This window comes from Cuculus canorus, chromosome 6 (assembly GCF_017976375.1).
Source record: "Cuculus canorus isolate bCucCan1 chromosome 6, bCucCan1.pri, whole genome shotgun sequence".
Lineage (NCBI taxonomy): Eukaryota > Metazoa > Chordata > Aves > Cuculiformes > Cuculidae > Cuculus > Cuculus canorus.
Genome location: NC_071406.1, coordinates 13922692 through 13939302, shown reverse-complemented (window position 1 = coordinate 13939302; position 16611 = coordinate 13922692). Strand labels below are relative to the sequence as shown.

The 16611-nt window shown below is 35.0% G+C and overlaps 1 protein-coding gene across 1 annotated transcript in view; it reads left to right on the top strand.

Annotated features, from left to right (window-relative positions):
* The window catches only part of PTPN4 (protein tyrosine phosphatase non-receptor type 4), a 68749-nt gene that overhangs the window by 46989 nt on the left and 5149 nt on the right, over positions 1-16611 (top strand). Inside the window, exons 15-24 of the mRNA XM_009570483.2 lie at positions 4037-4196; positions 4694-4777; positions 4863-4919; positions 6200-6356; positions 7728-7894; positions 9170-9260; positions 9345-9406; positions 10127-10273; positions 12261-12389; positions 13890-14038. Of these exons, the coding sequence (XP_009568778.1) occupies positions 4037-4196; positions 4694-4777; positions 4863-4919; positions 6200-6356; positions 7728-7894; positions 9170-9260; positions 9345-9406; positions 10127-10273; positions 12261-12389; positions 13890-14038 (1203 nt within the window). The remainder of the gene's footprint in view (positions 1-4036; positions 4197-4693; positions 4778-4862; positions 4920-6199; positions 6357-7727; positions 7895-9169; positions 9261-9344; positions 9407-10126; positions 10274-12260; positions 12390-13889; positions 14039-16611) is intronic.

Below are 16611 nucleotides of genomic sequence, written 5' to 3'. Positions count from 1 at the left end.
AGGAAACACTACTACATTAGGAAGGCATTTGAACATAATTGTAAGACCCTGCTTGGACTGTGCCTGCAGTTTAGAATGCAAAATTTTTCAAGTTTTGTAAGAAAACAGAAGTTTTTTATGATGGGGTGCAGTAGTTATGATTTGGCCATCAGCTGCTTATTTAGCTTTCAGAGGTATAAAACAATTAGTTGGCCTAATAATATAAAATTCCCTTGTTTTGAGGGCTTTTTTAACCTATTTAACATGTCAAGGGAGTCTCAAAACTGGAACACTTCTGGATCTTTTCTCATATTAGAGTCTTGCTGTGCAAAGGTCACACGGCCAAATTCTTACTTCTAGCTGTAGTCAGTTAAGAGAAACACTTACTGTATGGTAGAGTGATTCATGAAGTAAGCACTGTCCTTAAATATTCTTCTATTTGTATGTCTTTAAGTGAAGTTGTAAAATATTTTCCCGAGTGCCTATGGGAATTGTTTATTTAATACCTGATTTCTTGTGCAAATCACCATGGAAACAAATCTTAAAAAGAGAGGAAGTGGTTTTGTAAATTAATTATGCAACTATGGTTGTTCTTTTTCATGATTTTGCACTTTTTATGTGCAAGCAGAAAAATCTCTTGCTCTTCCATCATGAAGTTTTGGGGTTTAGTTTGGGGTTTTTTTTTTCCCCTTGTTGGGAACTTAAAAAGTGGACTTTGTTCTCCCAGTAGGGATATCTAACATGAGATTTTTAAGAATGAAGACATTGGTTGTCAAAAATATATGAACCCCATTAGGGTCTTGTGAAAGTTTCAGGTGATGTTACTGATTCAAGGTGTGAGATTTACAAAAGAAAGTAGTAGTCATGAAGTTCATATTAGCTATATAGTTTAAAATGATATTGTTTTTACAGTCCAAGAAGCTATTTCTTGAAATAATTTGACCTTTTTGAGTGAAAGGATTTGAGTAGTCCATCTGCTAATTTGTTGGGACTTTTTATTATTGATAAAATCTGCATATGTAAGGAAGTCCGGGGGACTAACCTGATGGACAGTAGATTTATGTTCTTTTTGAGTTCGGAGTAAACGTAGCAAAAGAACTTAGATTTTCAGTGCAGTTTAGAAGGCTTTTATAGCTTAGCTAATAAAACCCTTAATTCCATTTTTTTTCTTCATCTGTGTATGCTATTCAAAACTAAATTGAGAGATCTCTGCTTGTGGTTCCCCGAGGCAATTATAACCTTAAATTCCAAAAGCACATGATATGTATTTTGTTTAATGAATTTATGGAGGGGTGTGTGAAACTTTTGTTTAATCTATTACAAAATCAGACCGGATATCTGTAGCAAAAATACTCAAAGCTTGTCTGTGCCGGGGTTTGTGTGTTATTTTATTATTATGTAAATTGCTGAAAGCAGCAACAGAGAGCTGCTTTGCCTGCAAAATAGGCTGCTTTCACTGCCATTGTCTAAGCATTCATAAGGAAATTCGAAGCTGACTGGGCAAATACAAAGCAATGAAGCTTTTGCCCAAAGCTTCATTGTTAGTTCTCACAATTCATTATGCTAATAGATTACAGTACCTGCACTGCTGCTTCCAAAACGCTCATTTAAGTAACTTTTCAAATCTTTTCTATAAGTCTGTATGTTTGGTAGGAATTTGTGTTTGTTGATACGTATGTACAAACAGCTAGTCAAACAAAATCCCATCTTTTATTTTTATTCGACTGACTTCTTTATGTCTCTACTCGTTCTTTCTGTTCCTTTTTAATTCAGTTTAAAGCTCTCAGGAGTAATTGTTTGCAGGAAAATACATAACTGTGTTGCCCTTCACTTGAAAGGCTGAGTAATCTGCACTGGCCAGAGCTGAATGAATAAATATGTAGGCAGTTAAAAGATTCTGGTGGCCTTTGTAAGTTAATGTCTGAATAATTCTTGAAAATTAATTTTGCAGATGTAGGCATTCTTCATATTTTTTTTCTTACTCCACAAAAATGCATTTATAAGAGCTGCTTATCCTGAAAAATAAAATATAAGGCTGATATGCTTTTATTTTTACTGTAGCTTGCATTGAAAATATTAAGAAATATTTTTATTTCTTAGTATGTTTTGAACATGAGATTCTTTTGATATTATTTAATGCATTCAAATATGAGATATTATTCAAATACTGAATAATAAGTACTTTTTAAAATTTTTAACCCTTCATGGGAAAAAAGTCTGAAAGTTGGAATTAAGCAAAACCAGAACAAATATTGTCAGGATATTTTCACATGTTTAAAAAAAAAATCATTACTTTGTTTTCTAAGAGAATTGATTGCATATTTTAAAACTGAAATGGGAAACGTGGGTTTTTGAAGTGAAATGTTGCATTTCCCATTCAGTTCTCATGCTTTTTGAAAGAGGGTCATTCTTTATTTGAAATCACTGTAGGTAATTGTGATCTGACACTTGGGCTTGTTTTTGGAAACATGTATGTGGCCTTTCTTTAATTGTGTAGAAACCAATTATATACTATGGAATTTGATGTTTGTCTTAGTTTTTGCAACTTGCAGCACCTTGAGATGTTACGCTTTCTCCTAGTGAGTCTTACCCTCCTATTAGTTCCCTATGGCTAGACCAGTTAAATACAGTAGGACTGTTCTGGTGGTTGCTGTGCTTTTTAGAGGGATGTTATACTGTGAGTTACCGCTACAGCTTGCTGATAATGAAAGGGGCAGTGTCCTGTTTCTGGGACTCTGGAAGCATGCTTTGCTCCCCGCATGGTGGTCGACACTGTGGTGAACCAGTTCACCTTGTTGAACCAGCAGAGCGTACTTAGGATTGTCCAAAAAGTCACTGCATTTTTTTCTTGCTTGGTAAGCTGCCTTAGCCAAGGGAGGAGCACCGGAGTGCCTCAAGGAAGGGACTGTGGGTGTGGGTGAAAGAAGGAATGGAAGCACCCATTTTTGGTGGTACCGTCCTCTTTAGATTAAGCTGTAACCTGAAATTTCATTCTCAGTGGTTTTTGGATTTGCCACTATGAGCTGTTGTCATAAGATGTTAAATTACTAAACCATAGCTTTTAATGTGGTTCCTGAGGAGGAAGGTACATATCCTTGCTGGTATTTAGAAACTGGCAAACTAAGTTAATGGGGCCTATGTGCTAAGTGCTCTCTTGGGTCTTTCAAAGTACTCTTTAAATCTAGAGCCATATAACGACAGATGAATCATGTATTTATCTAATACAAATTATACAGTTAAACTTTTATTCCAAAAGTACGGAGCACATTTTTATTAATCTACAGTAGTGCGCTTACAAATCTGAAACAGAACTTTCTGCTGTTTCATCTTTGGTAATAGTGGTGTAACTTGGCTAAAAAATGCATGCAATGGATTCCAGTTTCACCGGTGTTTTATAGCTGTGTTTCAAAACAGAATATGTTCAAAATGGAAAAAAACCCAAAATTCCTCTGAAATTTATACATACAAATTTAAATTGAAAAATTGAAATTTTGCACTGTTATCTCCAGTGGGCTTTTCAAATAAATGCAGGGGGACAATTGAGTCATCTCCAACTTGCACTCCTTGTGTTTTAAGATCAAAAGCCAAAAACTTGTGTGTAAGCACTTTATTATGCTGCTTGTATCCATTTTTAAGATATAAATTGCAAGCAAGATGCGAACTAATTGATTTGCCGACCGAGGAAAACATTAAGTGCCATATCTATTTCAGTAAGAATTTTTTTTAGCAAGAGTACAGACTAAAAATACAGTGACTTTTATAACATTCCAGTATAAAGTAGGTTAAAAGTACTCAAACATATTTTTTAAAAAGTAGTGTAAAAGGCGAACTCATGGATTCTGTGTACAGTTGCTTGTGAAGGACAAAGCATAACACGTCCAAATGTACACTGCCATTATAATCCACCACAGTACATTTTTGACAGTCCAAAAGTACATAGAGATACTCAGCTCTCAAACTGTAGAGTTTCTTCTGGCATTTTTGGTTTATTTGGAGCCCTGCAGGAACTGCAATATCTCATGATCACTCCACTTCATGCTTCTATTTTGGTATTTAGATCTCAAGAGACTCCTCTAGATGGGCAGCCTCCTGCGTTACCACCCAAACAGTTTAAAAAGAACAGTTGGAACCAAATTCATCATTCACATTCACAGCAAGAACTGGAAAACCATATTAATGAAACTTTTGATGTTCCTGCATCACCTGAAAAATCCACAGTAAGTTTTTTCGTCCGGTTTAACAATTCTGCTTTTTATCAGAATGATAGTCCTGCTTTTCAAGAGCTTGGCTCTGACGCATTTGAGAGGGTTGTGGTGTTTGTGGATTACGTTGCAGCACTTCCATTATACGTACAGTGCCTTTGCTAGTTCCCTCTATTTTTATCACCTGCTTGAGTAGTCCTTTGTCATTTGTCATCAAATGACTGCATTGGGATGGATACGTAAACCGTTTGAATGTTAGCTTTTCAGCATATGGAGAAACTCTGAACTAAATTTTTTGAGAAGTCATTAACCATCAGTTTTAAAGAAGACATTGCAGACATTGTTGAAGTTGCATTTCTGACTAGAAAGCACTTCAGGTTCCTTCACCACTCTTGGTATTTTCTCAAGTGTCCAGGAGCAATTACTTGATGAGGAAGCTGCAAAATTATTGCATACAATATCCTCTAACTATGAACAAAATACATTAACATAATATCGTTTCTGTTTACTAGCCCAATGGTGGTGTTCCCCATGACAATCTTGTTATGATCAGAATGAAACCAGATGAAAATGGAAGGTTTGGCTTCAATGTAAAGGTAAAAGGACATCTATTCTCTTCTTATCTATTAACATTGTTTTCTGACATTCATGATTTATTACTAATTTCATTTGTTTTTAAAGGGTGGATACGATCAGAAGATGCCAGTAATAGTGTCCCGGGTAGCTCCAGGAACACCTGTAAGTTATCAAAAAAACAAACTTGGTAGCAGTATCTGTGTATCTTGAAGTATGTATGCAAAAATGTAAATTTTTTCATAGCTGCCTGTGAAAATGAGTTTGTGCTATACAAAGCAAATTACGTGCAGTAAGAATTTGATGGGTCTACATGAAATATTTTTAAAAGTCCTTCAATCCTCAAAACTATTTTTTATTACTGAAACATTTAAGTCTCTGAAAATGACGTGGGGTTACAGATATTCAGTATGCTGTGCTTCTTGAGCTATGTCATCCAAAAAATACGTTTACTATATTACTCTTTTTAAATGTGGGCACTCATATAATTTCACATGAGTTATGTATTCAAGGAGTCTTTTAGTATGTTAAAAATAACTAAAATAGCAAATCTCTCTTATTTTAGTGACAGATGTAGCTGAATAAAGACAAGATTTAGATTAAAATCAGACATGAATCATTCATCAGGTCTGATTGTCTTGATTGTCTGTTGTTACTGGTGTTTGGTGACTATCAATACTCTATTCAGATTAGGTACAATATTTTGTCAGGTGATTGCCAAAAATACTGACCTGGTGTTCAGCTGGCTGGAGTCAGGTCTGTTTGTACCTTTTAAAGTAGAGTGAACTATTTATTTGCTGACATTTAAATATTTGGCAAGGGTATTGTTGCTGTTAATTATTCTCTAGAATATTTAATAACATAAATGATTTTAACTGAATGCTTTAAACATCCACTCTCAAAGGAGAGGATTTTTTGGTGATGGTATGGACTCTTTCTGTTCTGCGATGGTATTTACACTACGGTGTAATTATGATTTTTATTACCTGATTCTTTTCTCTGGGATTACTGGGATTTGTGCATTGTCTTCAGTCATTGTCTTACTCTTGTCATTACAGTGATATTTCAAGTAGTTAAGCCTGTGAAATTGATTTGAAGGAGGCTTTGCCATGTTACTCCCTTCCCTTCAAAGAGAAGAACATCCTGCTTTTTAATTGCCTATACAAAATGTGACTCAGACAGAAGAGCTTTTCTACTCCAACCAGAGGAGTGGAGTAACAGCTGGCAAAAGACATCGTGCAATGACAGTCACCTCCCAGCTGCAAATTGGTTTGTTCATGTCAATGGCACTGTCTTAACACTTAAACGTATCATTCAAATACAATGCAGCAACCATAGCAATGAGGCTGTTAGGATTCAAGTCCCCAAGAATAGTTACTTTAAGTGGCTATTTTAAGGAGAGAAATGGCTTGTTTTACAGACTTTTTTTTTCCTCCACCTTGCAGGCTGATCTGTGTGTCCCTCGTTTGAATGAAGGGGACCAGGTTGTACTGATTAACGGCAGGGATATTGCAGAACATACCCATGATCAAGTTGTTATGTTTATTAAAGCTAGCTGTGAGAGACACTCAGGGGAACTTGTGCTCCTAGTTCGACCCAATGGTAAGTGATTTGCATGTAGTAGTAGTAATAATAACAATAATAATACTACTACTATCATCCACACCTTTCTTTCATTTTCTAACCTGCGTTTTCTGTCCTGAGATGGAATGCTCAACAACTTTGTAAGAAAAAACTCCCTTACCTGAAAAGGAATTGCTACAACACAACATATTTTACAAATGTTGCTCGATGCTGTAAGGAGCTGTGCATAACGAAGTGCTGAAAATTAGGAAAGTCGGAGATGGAGTATTTCTAAGAGAGAGCTAATTTAAATTTTGTTCTCACACTTATTGATAAAAATGTCCAGAAAGCTGTATGGATATGGAATGTGATTTCAGAGGTTGGTTGTTCCAGGAACAAATGATAACATTTCTACTTGAGGAGGCTTAATAGAAGAAAGTGCTAAAAATGCAGTCTAAATCACAGCTTGTACAATATATTCATGAAGTACGCTGTTGCACCATTGCCAGCGGATGGTCACTGGTTTTAATTCTGCTGCACATCTCAATTATAATACAATTGCACATGAGAAAAATAAACAACAACCCCCCCAAAAAAAACAAACAAAACGAAAAATTAAGGTGTATAACCAAAATGATTGAAATTACTTTAGGAGAGTAACTCTGCCACCTCATAAGCAATTTTCCCTCTCTTATTTGCACTCCTCACTTGCTCTCATTCTGTGTGTGTGCTCCCTTGCAGCTTTCTGTTTCAGATAAAATTGTTAGCTTTGTTTACAAATTTACTAAAACAATTTCCTCTTGTGTGTTGATTACCTTTGTTTTCTGGATAAAAACATTTGAGTTGTAGAAAAGAGTTGCCAGTTCCCTCCTTCGTGGTTATGGGATATCATTTAAAACAGGCTTTTGAACAGCATGTCTCTGTTTGGTAGACAGTGCATATTATTTTTCAGTTTATTTATAGGAAGGGCACACATATAGCATCGATAGCATTATAATGGCATATATTAATGCCATTCTCTCAGGTGGTGTGCACATCTTGTGCTGATTACTGAAGCCTAAAATCAGTTCAAAGTGAATTAAAAAAAAAAATTAAAAATACAACTATAATGACTTCAGAGGCATAATGTGAGAATCTAAAATCGGGGATTTACATCAGACAAGGTAGGGTATAATGTGAGTTTTGATCAAAATTTTAGCAGTCAGTGATGTACTATTAAACTAAATTAATATTTTTTTGTCATGGATTATAATCAATGAAAGTTTCTTGCCCTTGCTGATAGGGCTTAAAATCAGTATGTTAATAAATGTGGATTTTTCTTTTTGCTGTTTTTAAATAAATGACATAGAGGTAACTGTACTTGCAAAACAGCACATACAGTCAGAGCATTCATACCTTTGTTTGTTATAGCTGTCTATGATGTTGTGGAAGAGAAGCTGGAGAGTGAGCCTGACTTCCAGTACATCCCTGAGAAATCTCCACTTGATGGCGTCCATCAAGATGATCATGCTCTAAGGGAATCCATGATTCAGTTAGCAGAGGGGCTCATCACTGGAACTGTTTTGGCTCAGTTTGATGTGAGTACTGTGTCACCTGTAGCTGAGTGCAAATTCCAAGTCTTTGGGCATAGTAATTATTTTCAGCAGAGCCAGATCTGTTAAATTTCAGTAGGTCTAATATCTTTTAGCAAAACAATTGATTTACACCCTCAAAAGAAAAATAACAAAAAGTTATCTGTTCTTGTATTGAAACATGGTGTATGCAGACTTATGACATAGAACAATCCTAATAAAAGTCTTCAGTGTTCTTTGTTATAAGTAGCTGTATTGATTACCTAAAGCTTTTTGTGGTTGTCAGGGACCTGTGGTGATAAAATACTCTCATACATGTGAAGCATGAAAAATGTATAGCAAAACATGTTCTGTGCTCAGACCTTCATTTTGTATCTAATTCACTGTGGAAACTGAATCACAGCCGAGGTGTTGACACTGTGGACAATCTTAGTGAGGGAAGCTAAAATTACAGGTAGAAAATATAACTTTCAGGGTTAATGTAACAGTTTATTTTAAAAGTTTTTTTATGGTTTATTTCAAAAGTATGATTTACTTCCTGAGGTGTCCTAAGCTGCTGATAGCAATAGTCTCTTTAGCATTACCTTGTGCCTTGGTAGTATTCCTTCTTTAATGCATGAGATCAAGTGACTTAAGACAGGAAGTAGTAGGTTTGTAAAGCGCAGCAGTGTGAATTTTGTGAATTCCTTGCCAAATAGAGACCTAACGTTATATATTACAACATACATTTATAAAACAGATTTATGTACTGTTCTTTATGAAATGCACTTTTATGTATAAAGAGAAAATAAAATATTTTCTCGGAATTATTTAAAATCTGTCCCTTAACCATTCATTTTCAGTCTCCCAGACAGCTTTAAGGCCACCTCATTCCTATTAATTTACCTCTATTAGGAGTTTGCTCTAAAACTTATTTAAATTATTAAATATTTGAAAGTTTTTCAAGTGCTTTTTATTGAAGCTGTATCATTTCACTGATACTGTTGGCAGCACAGTGTTTGTGCATGGCTAAGGCATGGGAGAGCGAGAACCTCTGAAAAGAGATTTTGTGCAGGAAAACCATGAAGTAGCCTAAGTTTCACTCTGCATAGTTTTTACATACAGAAGAATATGAGGAGGATGGGAAGGAGAGAAGTGGGACAGCTGCAGTGTAGCTACGTGCATGTGTGGTAATTCTACTGTTGCTCAGTAGTTTATGTTCAGAAAAGTATTTTTAGGCAAATAACATACTACGAGGCTTTCTCCATCTATTGTGGTCTGACCATCAGTTTTGTCTTTCAGCAATTGTATAGGAAAAAGCCTGGAATGACCATGTCTTGTGCCAGATTACCTCAAAACATTTCCAAAAATAGATACAGAGACATTTCGCCTTGTAAGTATGTGTGTTTGTCCGTGTGTGGTAAAATATTTTACTCTGGTTAGTAAATAAGTAACATCTTTCTAAAAATTTTTTCAGATGATGCTACACGGGTTATTTTAAAAAGTAATGAAGATTACATCAATGCAAATTATATAAATGTGAGTAGTTTTTTTCAAAAGAGCTTCTGACATTAACTTTGCAGTTTTTCAATGGAGAAGTTGATTTTAAAAAAAATAACTTTTTCATAAATCTCGTTCAGACTGGAATGGCTGATAAACCTGTATTCAGATGGTTTGAAATTTACTGTAGATGTACTTATTTGCTAATGCTTTGTAGCAGGTGTTTTTATAAATGAAGCAAAGAATAAGAAAAACTAGAGAGAAACTAGCCCTGTACTAAAGGAATTAATTATTCTTCTCTGATTATTGATGTCACAGTAATGTTTAACATCAGTAAAGTTTTAATTTGACACCACTTTGTACAGCTGCTTACAACTACTTACTTTTCAAGACTGAAAAAAACCCAGTTTATTAAATTCCATGACTAGTATTTAAAAAACTAATGTCAGAAACCTACAACCATGAACTGTTTATACCTGAATTATTTGCCACCTTGTCTTATCATTTCTTTTTTCAACTATTACTCTTGATTATGGCAACTACAGAACTGTCAATTCACATGAGGAGTACTTGAACCTCTAATAGTTTTATATTAAATTCTTTGAAGACTTTGATCTGTGCCAATCCATGTTTACTAACTTAGGATAAATAGGATTAATATAGCTGATGCCTTTTTAATGTATAAGTTACTAAACACTAAAAGTCTGGTAGCTGACTTGCATTTGTAAGAATTAAAATAATGACTTTGTCTTCTCTTAGATGGAAATTCCTTCTTCCTCAATAATCAACCAGTACATCGCTTGTCAAGGTCCATTACCAAACACTTGTCCTGATTTTTGGCAGATGACGTGGGAACAAGGCTCATCTATGGTTGTAATGCTAACAACTCAAGTTGAACGGGGCAGAGTAAGTGAAAGATTTCCTTAAATACTATGTGCATCATCTTCTTAAAAAAATATGTTGGTGATTTGCCTTCAAAAGACTAGACGAATATACTGTTATGACACGTGATTTTTTTTTTTATTAAGGGCAGTACATTCCAGTACTGTTGCAATAATGACACATATTTTTAAACCTTCTGATATTGTTGATGTTGCTAATAGTTAAAATTTGTTCAGTTCTGAAATACAGTGAAGTCTTCATGTATTTCTGAAATATTTTAGGTTTCTTTTGATTCTTTATTGTAAAGTAAAAACCAACTAGAATTTCTCTTCATAGGATTTTTTCTCTAACCTTCAAATAAAGGAACTCCAAGAAGGTTCATCAGTTCTTGTAGCTCAGTTCCTTGATGTGTAGAGAAATTTTTTGAGACAGCCTAACACAGCTTTGCAATGTTAAGATCCCTTTCCTGTCTTTAAGGGAATCCGTGATAAGCTTAAAATCTAATTTTTCACAAAATGCTATTCTGAGCCTACAAACATTTGTTTATTAATGAAAGAATCATTGTCCTCTAAGTCACTCCCATACAAAAATGTATAAAAGTAGAGTACTAGCATTAAAGTAATTAGAGTTAAAAATTAATAAAAATGTGTACGTTCTGTAAAAAGCCTCAGGTGCATTTTGTGGTTTATATAGGTTTTGGGTTGCTTTTTTTAAGCTATAGTTTCTCCTTAATACCTTTATTATGCAGTTTTGTCCCTGAGAAACAGGCAAAACAGTCAAATCTGGTCATATTCACAGTATAATTCCAGAGTTATTCAGTTTATAGCCTGGAGCATTCACAGTAGCACTGGCTGGTTGAGTGTGTGGACAGAAATGACGATCTGGAATAACAGTTAGTGGAATTTCTCTGCATTAAGTATTTATTTTGAAGATGGGTTTATATTAGGTTGTGGGTGCTCTAATCAGCTCGAACTGTAGTTCAGCTGTCTGTATGTATTCTAACTTTTTAATAACCGTATTATTTGCTGGGAGATCAGGCCTGTAAATATAATTAAAATAATTGAAGGGGAGTTGTAGCATTTTTAAACCACTTTTCAGTGACTCAATGTTAGTATTATGCTTCCTACTCCCAAATAAACATGATTAGAGGGAATTTCAGTACAAGTGCCCTTTTAATTTGAGTTTTCTTTGCAGATCTGCTAAGAACAGACTTGCAATAGCAGTTCTCTGAGGTTCCCCCACCCCTTCAATAATTAATATTTGTAGAGTTCTTTGGAGAGCTGCTTAATGATGAAATAAAAAGACTTATCTGTCTTATACCCATAGGCAGACTCCCTGCTCTAAAGCTGATCATGAGGCTACTGACATCACTATCCCACTGCATGCCGGGATGTCTCAGTGGAGCAGGAAGTCTGCAAATCTGGCTACTCTTAAAGAATCGCCAGGTGGGTTGGAAAAACAAAAGTACACTTGTGCTGAAATTACCTCTGTAATTAGGTTTTTAAGCAATACATCTGAAAATCTTAGTGTTTGAAGTTTTCGTTCACATTTGATTACTGGATTGAGAGTCTTTGAACTCAACTGTCTGCATCCCCCTAATTAGTTTAGCAACCGTTTTATCATCTTAACCGTTGCTTATCATCTGGGGTTTTTTTGTTTCTTTTCCATGTAAATGTGTGTTGAGAAGATGAAATTAGGATTTTGGAGGTCAGACATGTTTATATCTTTGCCATTCAAGTGTTAAGACAGAGTATTTGTAGATATACTTTTTCGTTAAAGGCATCTTTCTTCAGTTTAACTGACCTGAAGAGCTGGTGCCAAGAAATCTCTGCAATACCTTATTTTATATACAGTTATTAGATAACAGTCTATTTGGTAAATAATTTAATAGTGATTACAAAATGATCAAAATAGTCTTCAATGAACAGAAGTATAAGGAACTAGAGAGAATGAAAATAATACTCTGCGAATTTAATTAAACACAGGCCTCTTTAAAAATGTGTTGACTTAGGTTAAATGCCATCAGTACTGGCCAGAGCCATCAGGAAGTTCATCATATGGAAATTTCCAGATCACCTGCCATTCAGAAGAAGGAAATCCTGCTTATGTCTTTCGAGAAATGACGTTGACGAATTTGGAGGTAAAATAATAATATATGTTTCTTAAGTATTAATCTGTGGAATCCTCACAGATGAGCACAAGCTTACTTAAACAGACTCTATTTTGAATTTGATCACCTATCCACATAAATAGAACTATTTATTTCTAGAGACCTTTAGAAAACTTGTCATATTGCCATGTACTTACTTACTGTAAGTTTTGTTCTTGGAAAGATAATGAACCTTTCACCAGCAAAATACCACAAGGATTCAGTTCCTATAATCATATTAATTGGTTTTAAATCAGAGAAAAGATGTATTATTTGTCTTGAAAGTTTTTACTGGTGTCTTTCATGCCCTGACCAAGGAAAAAGAGTCACTAAAGCAGCTGAGAAACTTATTATTGCCTTGATGTTTTTAACACATGTAACACTAGAGGCATTTCATTATTGCCACTGAAAATCTGTTTTTGTAGAGGCAAACAGTTCTTAATAGTTCCATCTTGGAGAGTATGTGCAAGTAGGTGGAAGATAAATTCTGCTGAGAAAACGATCAATTAGAATTGGCAAATATATGTAAAGGAGGACCTTCTTGATCGGGCATTACATGGTTTTTGGGGCATGTGTAGTTTTCAAAGCCTCCTGAGTGAGCATTTCAATCTCAGACATGTTTGGAAATCAGTATCTGGAATTTGATTCTTGTCTCATTTCTCACTGCTTGGTTTGCCAGATGAGATGGGTTTTATAGAGCTGCCTTTCAGTCAATTTGCAGTTAAAAGTCCTTCCCAATGTCCCATTAAGACAATTGCTCATTTTTTAGAAGCAGTGGATCCTCTGTAAAGGGTTCTGTGTCTACAAGTTATTCATGCGGTAACTCCTTCGAAATGCAGCTTTTACACTGACTGTACAGCCTGTCCCCTCTCCTAGCCAGAGGCAGATAATGCTTATGATATTAGAGCAAAAGGCAGGAGGGAGAGTGGAAAACAGTCATTCTGCATCCTCTGTGTAGTATGCTGGGTAAAATTAAGAATTGCAGATAAAGCCAACAAAAGTGCTGCTGTTCAGATGGGGGCTGAAGGAAAGTTTTTATGTCTGAAAGTCCTGCCTTTCCCATCACTACCCCAGTTCTCTCATTTGATCTGGTAAGGTAGTACCTCTTGCTGTTAAATTTGTTTTATGAAAAATGTGACCACCTTTTTGTACATCTAGTGCTCAGGTAGGTCGTTAGTACCCTTGAACTACTATGCTGTTATTTGTTATTATATTATTTGTGTGTAATTTTTTAACCCATTGAAGGCGTAAACGTTAATGGATGGCCTATTTTCTTTTTAAGAAAAATACCTAACTATAAAATAAATCCAGGATGAGCAATGATTAATACTAATAATGTGCTGCTGGTTGCCTGAAGCCACTTTTATTATAGATACCAGTTGCTGTAATGTACCATTGATTATTTTATTTTGTTGTATTAATTTTGGCTTTTTTTTTTTTTGCTTAATGGGACCTAAATTACCATTGAATAAATGTCACATTTCTGATTAGAAAGAGGAAAGCCGCCAGCTAACACAAATCCAGTACATAGCCTGGCCTGATCATGGGGTTCCTGATGATTCCAGCGACTTCCTAGATTTTGTGTGTCTTGTGCGAAGGAAGAGGGCTGGCAGGGAAGAACCTGTTGTTGTTCATTGCAGGTATTGTTTTTTTCCAACTGTATTAAATCATCAGACTGAACCTATTTGTCATTAAATAGCTTTTCTGTGCTTTGTTGTTGAAATAGACATTTATTTGTGTCTGCTTTGGAGATGACAGGAGAGTTCAACATTGAAATTCAACAGTTACTTAAAATTTTAATCACATTTCAACGCACAAAATTTTGAGTATCTACATGCGTTGATCTGTGTAGGGATTTTATTTTAGTTTTGTTTGCAGTTTAAATGCCTCTGCTAGAGTCTAAACAATAATTCAGGGAATGGCAAAAAATATTTAGGTTTTTCTCATGGTGACTATTCCACAAAACTCCAGAATGGCTGTATAAATAATCCATAGCAGAAAACATGAGTGGTATGCATAGTGATCAAATACAAGGCACTTTTTCAAGTTGGCAATCTTAGGTATGATATTTTGATCTATACATTAAGATGACATGCTTTTGTCATGAAGTAAAATAACTGTTACTCAAACTTTTATTTGCACGTGAAATGTGAGGGTTTGTTTTTCTTGTGCAGTAGTTTTTAATAGTGTTCTACATTGCTACAGTAAATTTCCAAATCCTAATCCTTTAAAATAGCTAATTAGTAAACCATAATAATGCATAAAGACAAATGTCTTCAAATGAACATGTGCTATACTGATTTTTGGTGAGCAGTTCTTTGAATAATATTTGACCCCTAAATTGCCAAATACTCCCTAGAGGGTGTTCCTGACTCGGCTATGCATCATTCCTGTTTCAGAGAGAAGCTGAGAGGGATAAAATCAATTTAAAGACTATCCAATTTAAAGACTATCTACAAATGGACTAGACATTTATTGAAGAAGATGAAAGAAACACATTTTCTCTTCTGCTTTGTGCATCAGAAATTGTGTGGTTTATTGTTTTTGCTCTTTCTTCTGCATTATGCTAGTCAGAGCGAATCCTACTAACTAGGGAAGCCAGTACCAGCATGCCACTGTCTTAAATTATATTGTTTCTCAGCTTCCACTATTGATATATTTTTGGTTGATATGCTGAAAATGTCAGACAAATACAACTTTGACAATATCAAGCTTGCAGGTCTTCAGAAACACTGTTGGAACAGCAACTTTGGAGTGTATAAAAAATTTCATTCATGTCAGTGAGTCATTGATTCAGCTCCACGCTGGTAATTTCAATACTAACGTTTTTAACAGTTTTATTTTTCATAGCAGAAAAGAGAGGGAGTTTTACAGTTCAAGATAATTTACTTGGAGTAACTTGTTAGCTTTTGGAGAGTATAATTAAATCCCACTAGTGAGTCAAGCTGAAGGAGCACAGGGATTCCTCCATGTTGTGTGTGCACAGTTTTTAATGCCTGTTTGGTATAACAGGACAAGGCGTTAGTGCAACAACATGGTGAAACTTGTTGTCAGAACTAAGCCACCACCTTTAGTGTGGAGAATCCATGTAGCTGGTAGAGCAGATTTTTAGTATAACAGTAGACTAAAAACAAAACCAAAAAAGCCCCAGAGAGATTGTAAAGTAACAAAAACCTTAGACTGGAAAGGAAACACTTTGAAACACTTGTGTCCAAGCTTGTGTTCACGTCCTACTTTTACAAGGCCCCTACTAATTTAGCTGAACAGCTTCTGATTCTTGTTCTAGATGAGATTGTGAGCCACCTGTCCTGTCCATGCCCTTTATGATTTTCATGTCTTCTGTCAGTGTTCCCCTCCATCAGGCAATGATTTCTTTTTTCAGACTGAAGAGCCCTAGTCTACCTGATATTTAAAATACAGAAGTAGTCAGGTTTTCCATCATTGCTGTTGCCCATCTTTGAATCTTTTGAAGTTCTAAAATGAGTAATTAGGTTTTTTTGCGGATACTGTTGCTGTATGGATTTGATAAAGCATCCTGCATCGAAATTATATATATATATGCGTGTGTATATATATAAGTTCGAGAAATAAAAAATGCTATTGAATTGTTATATATAGCAAGCTCATTTACATCTTGTAAAATTCTCATGACATCACTGAAATATCTAGTATCTTTGATGCCACCTTCTGGGCAAAGACTTAAAGTAGTAGTTTGTCCAGATGCGGTTTAAAGTTATACTTAAAATCAGAACAATTAAGTTTTGAGATTGTAATGTTTATATTAACTAATTTAGAAGCAAACGCTTTCATGCAAATAGTGTTTCAGTCAGTTAATGAGTTAAGGTAACGCTGACTTCTGAAACTATGGATTTGGTCGTGTGTTCTATGTCAAGTGCAACATAATTTTCTTGAATATGAAAAATTTGAAACTGATTATCAAGTTCAAGGTTAAATATTCAGTCTCTGGGGATTGCTACATGTGGAGAGGTTTATGTACATGTAAAACAGTACATAGATAAGTATAGAAATCTTTTTATTTTTAAGCTAAAGATGATTCATGTATCTCTTTGAACAATTTTGCCATTCCAAGATGTATTTGTTAGGTTCCTCCCTGTTTCAGAAGGGCTTGCTGTTACGTATTCCTTTTCAATCTACGCACAAGTTGAATCTCTTTTGTACTTTTTAATACTAAGAGAATTATTGTTATTGTCAT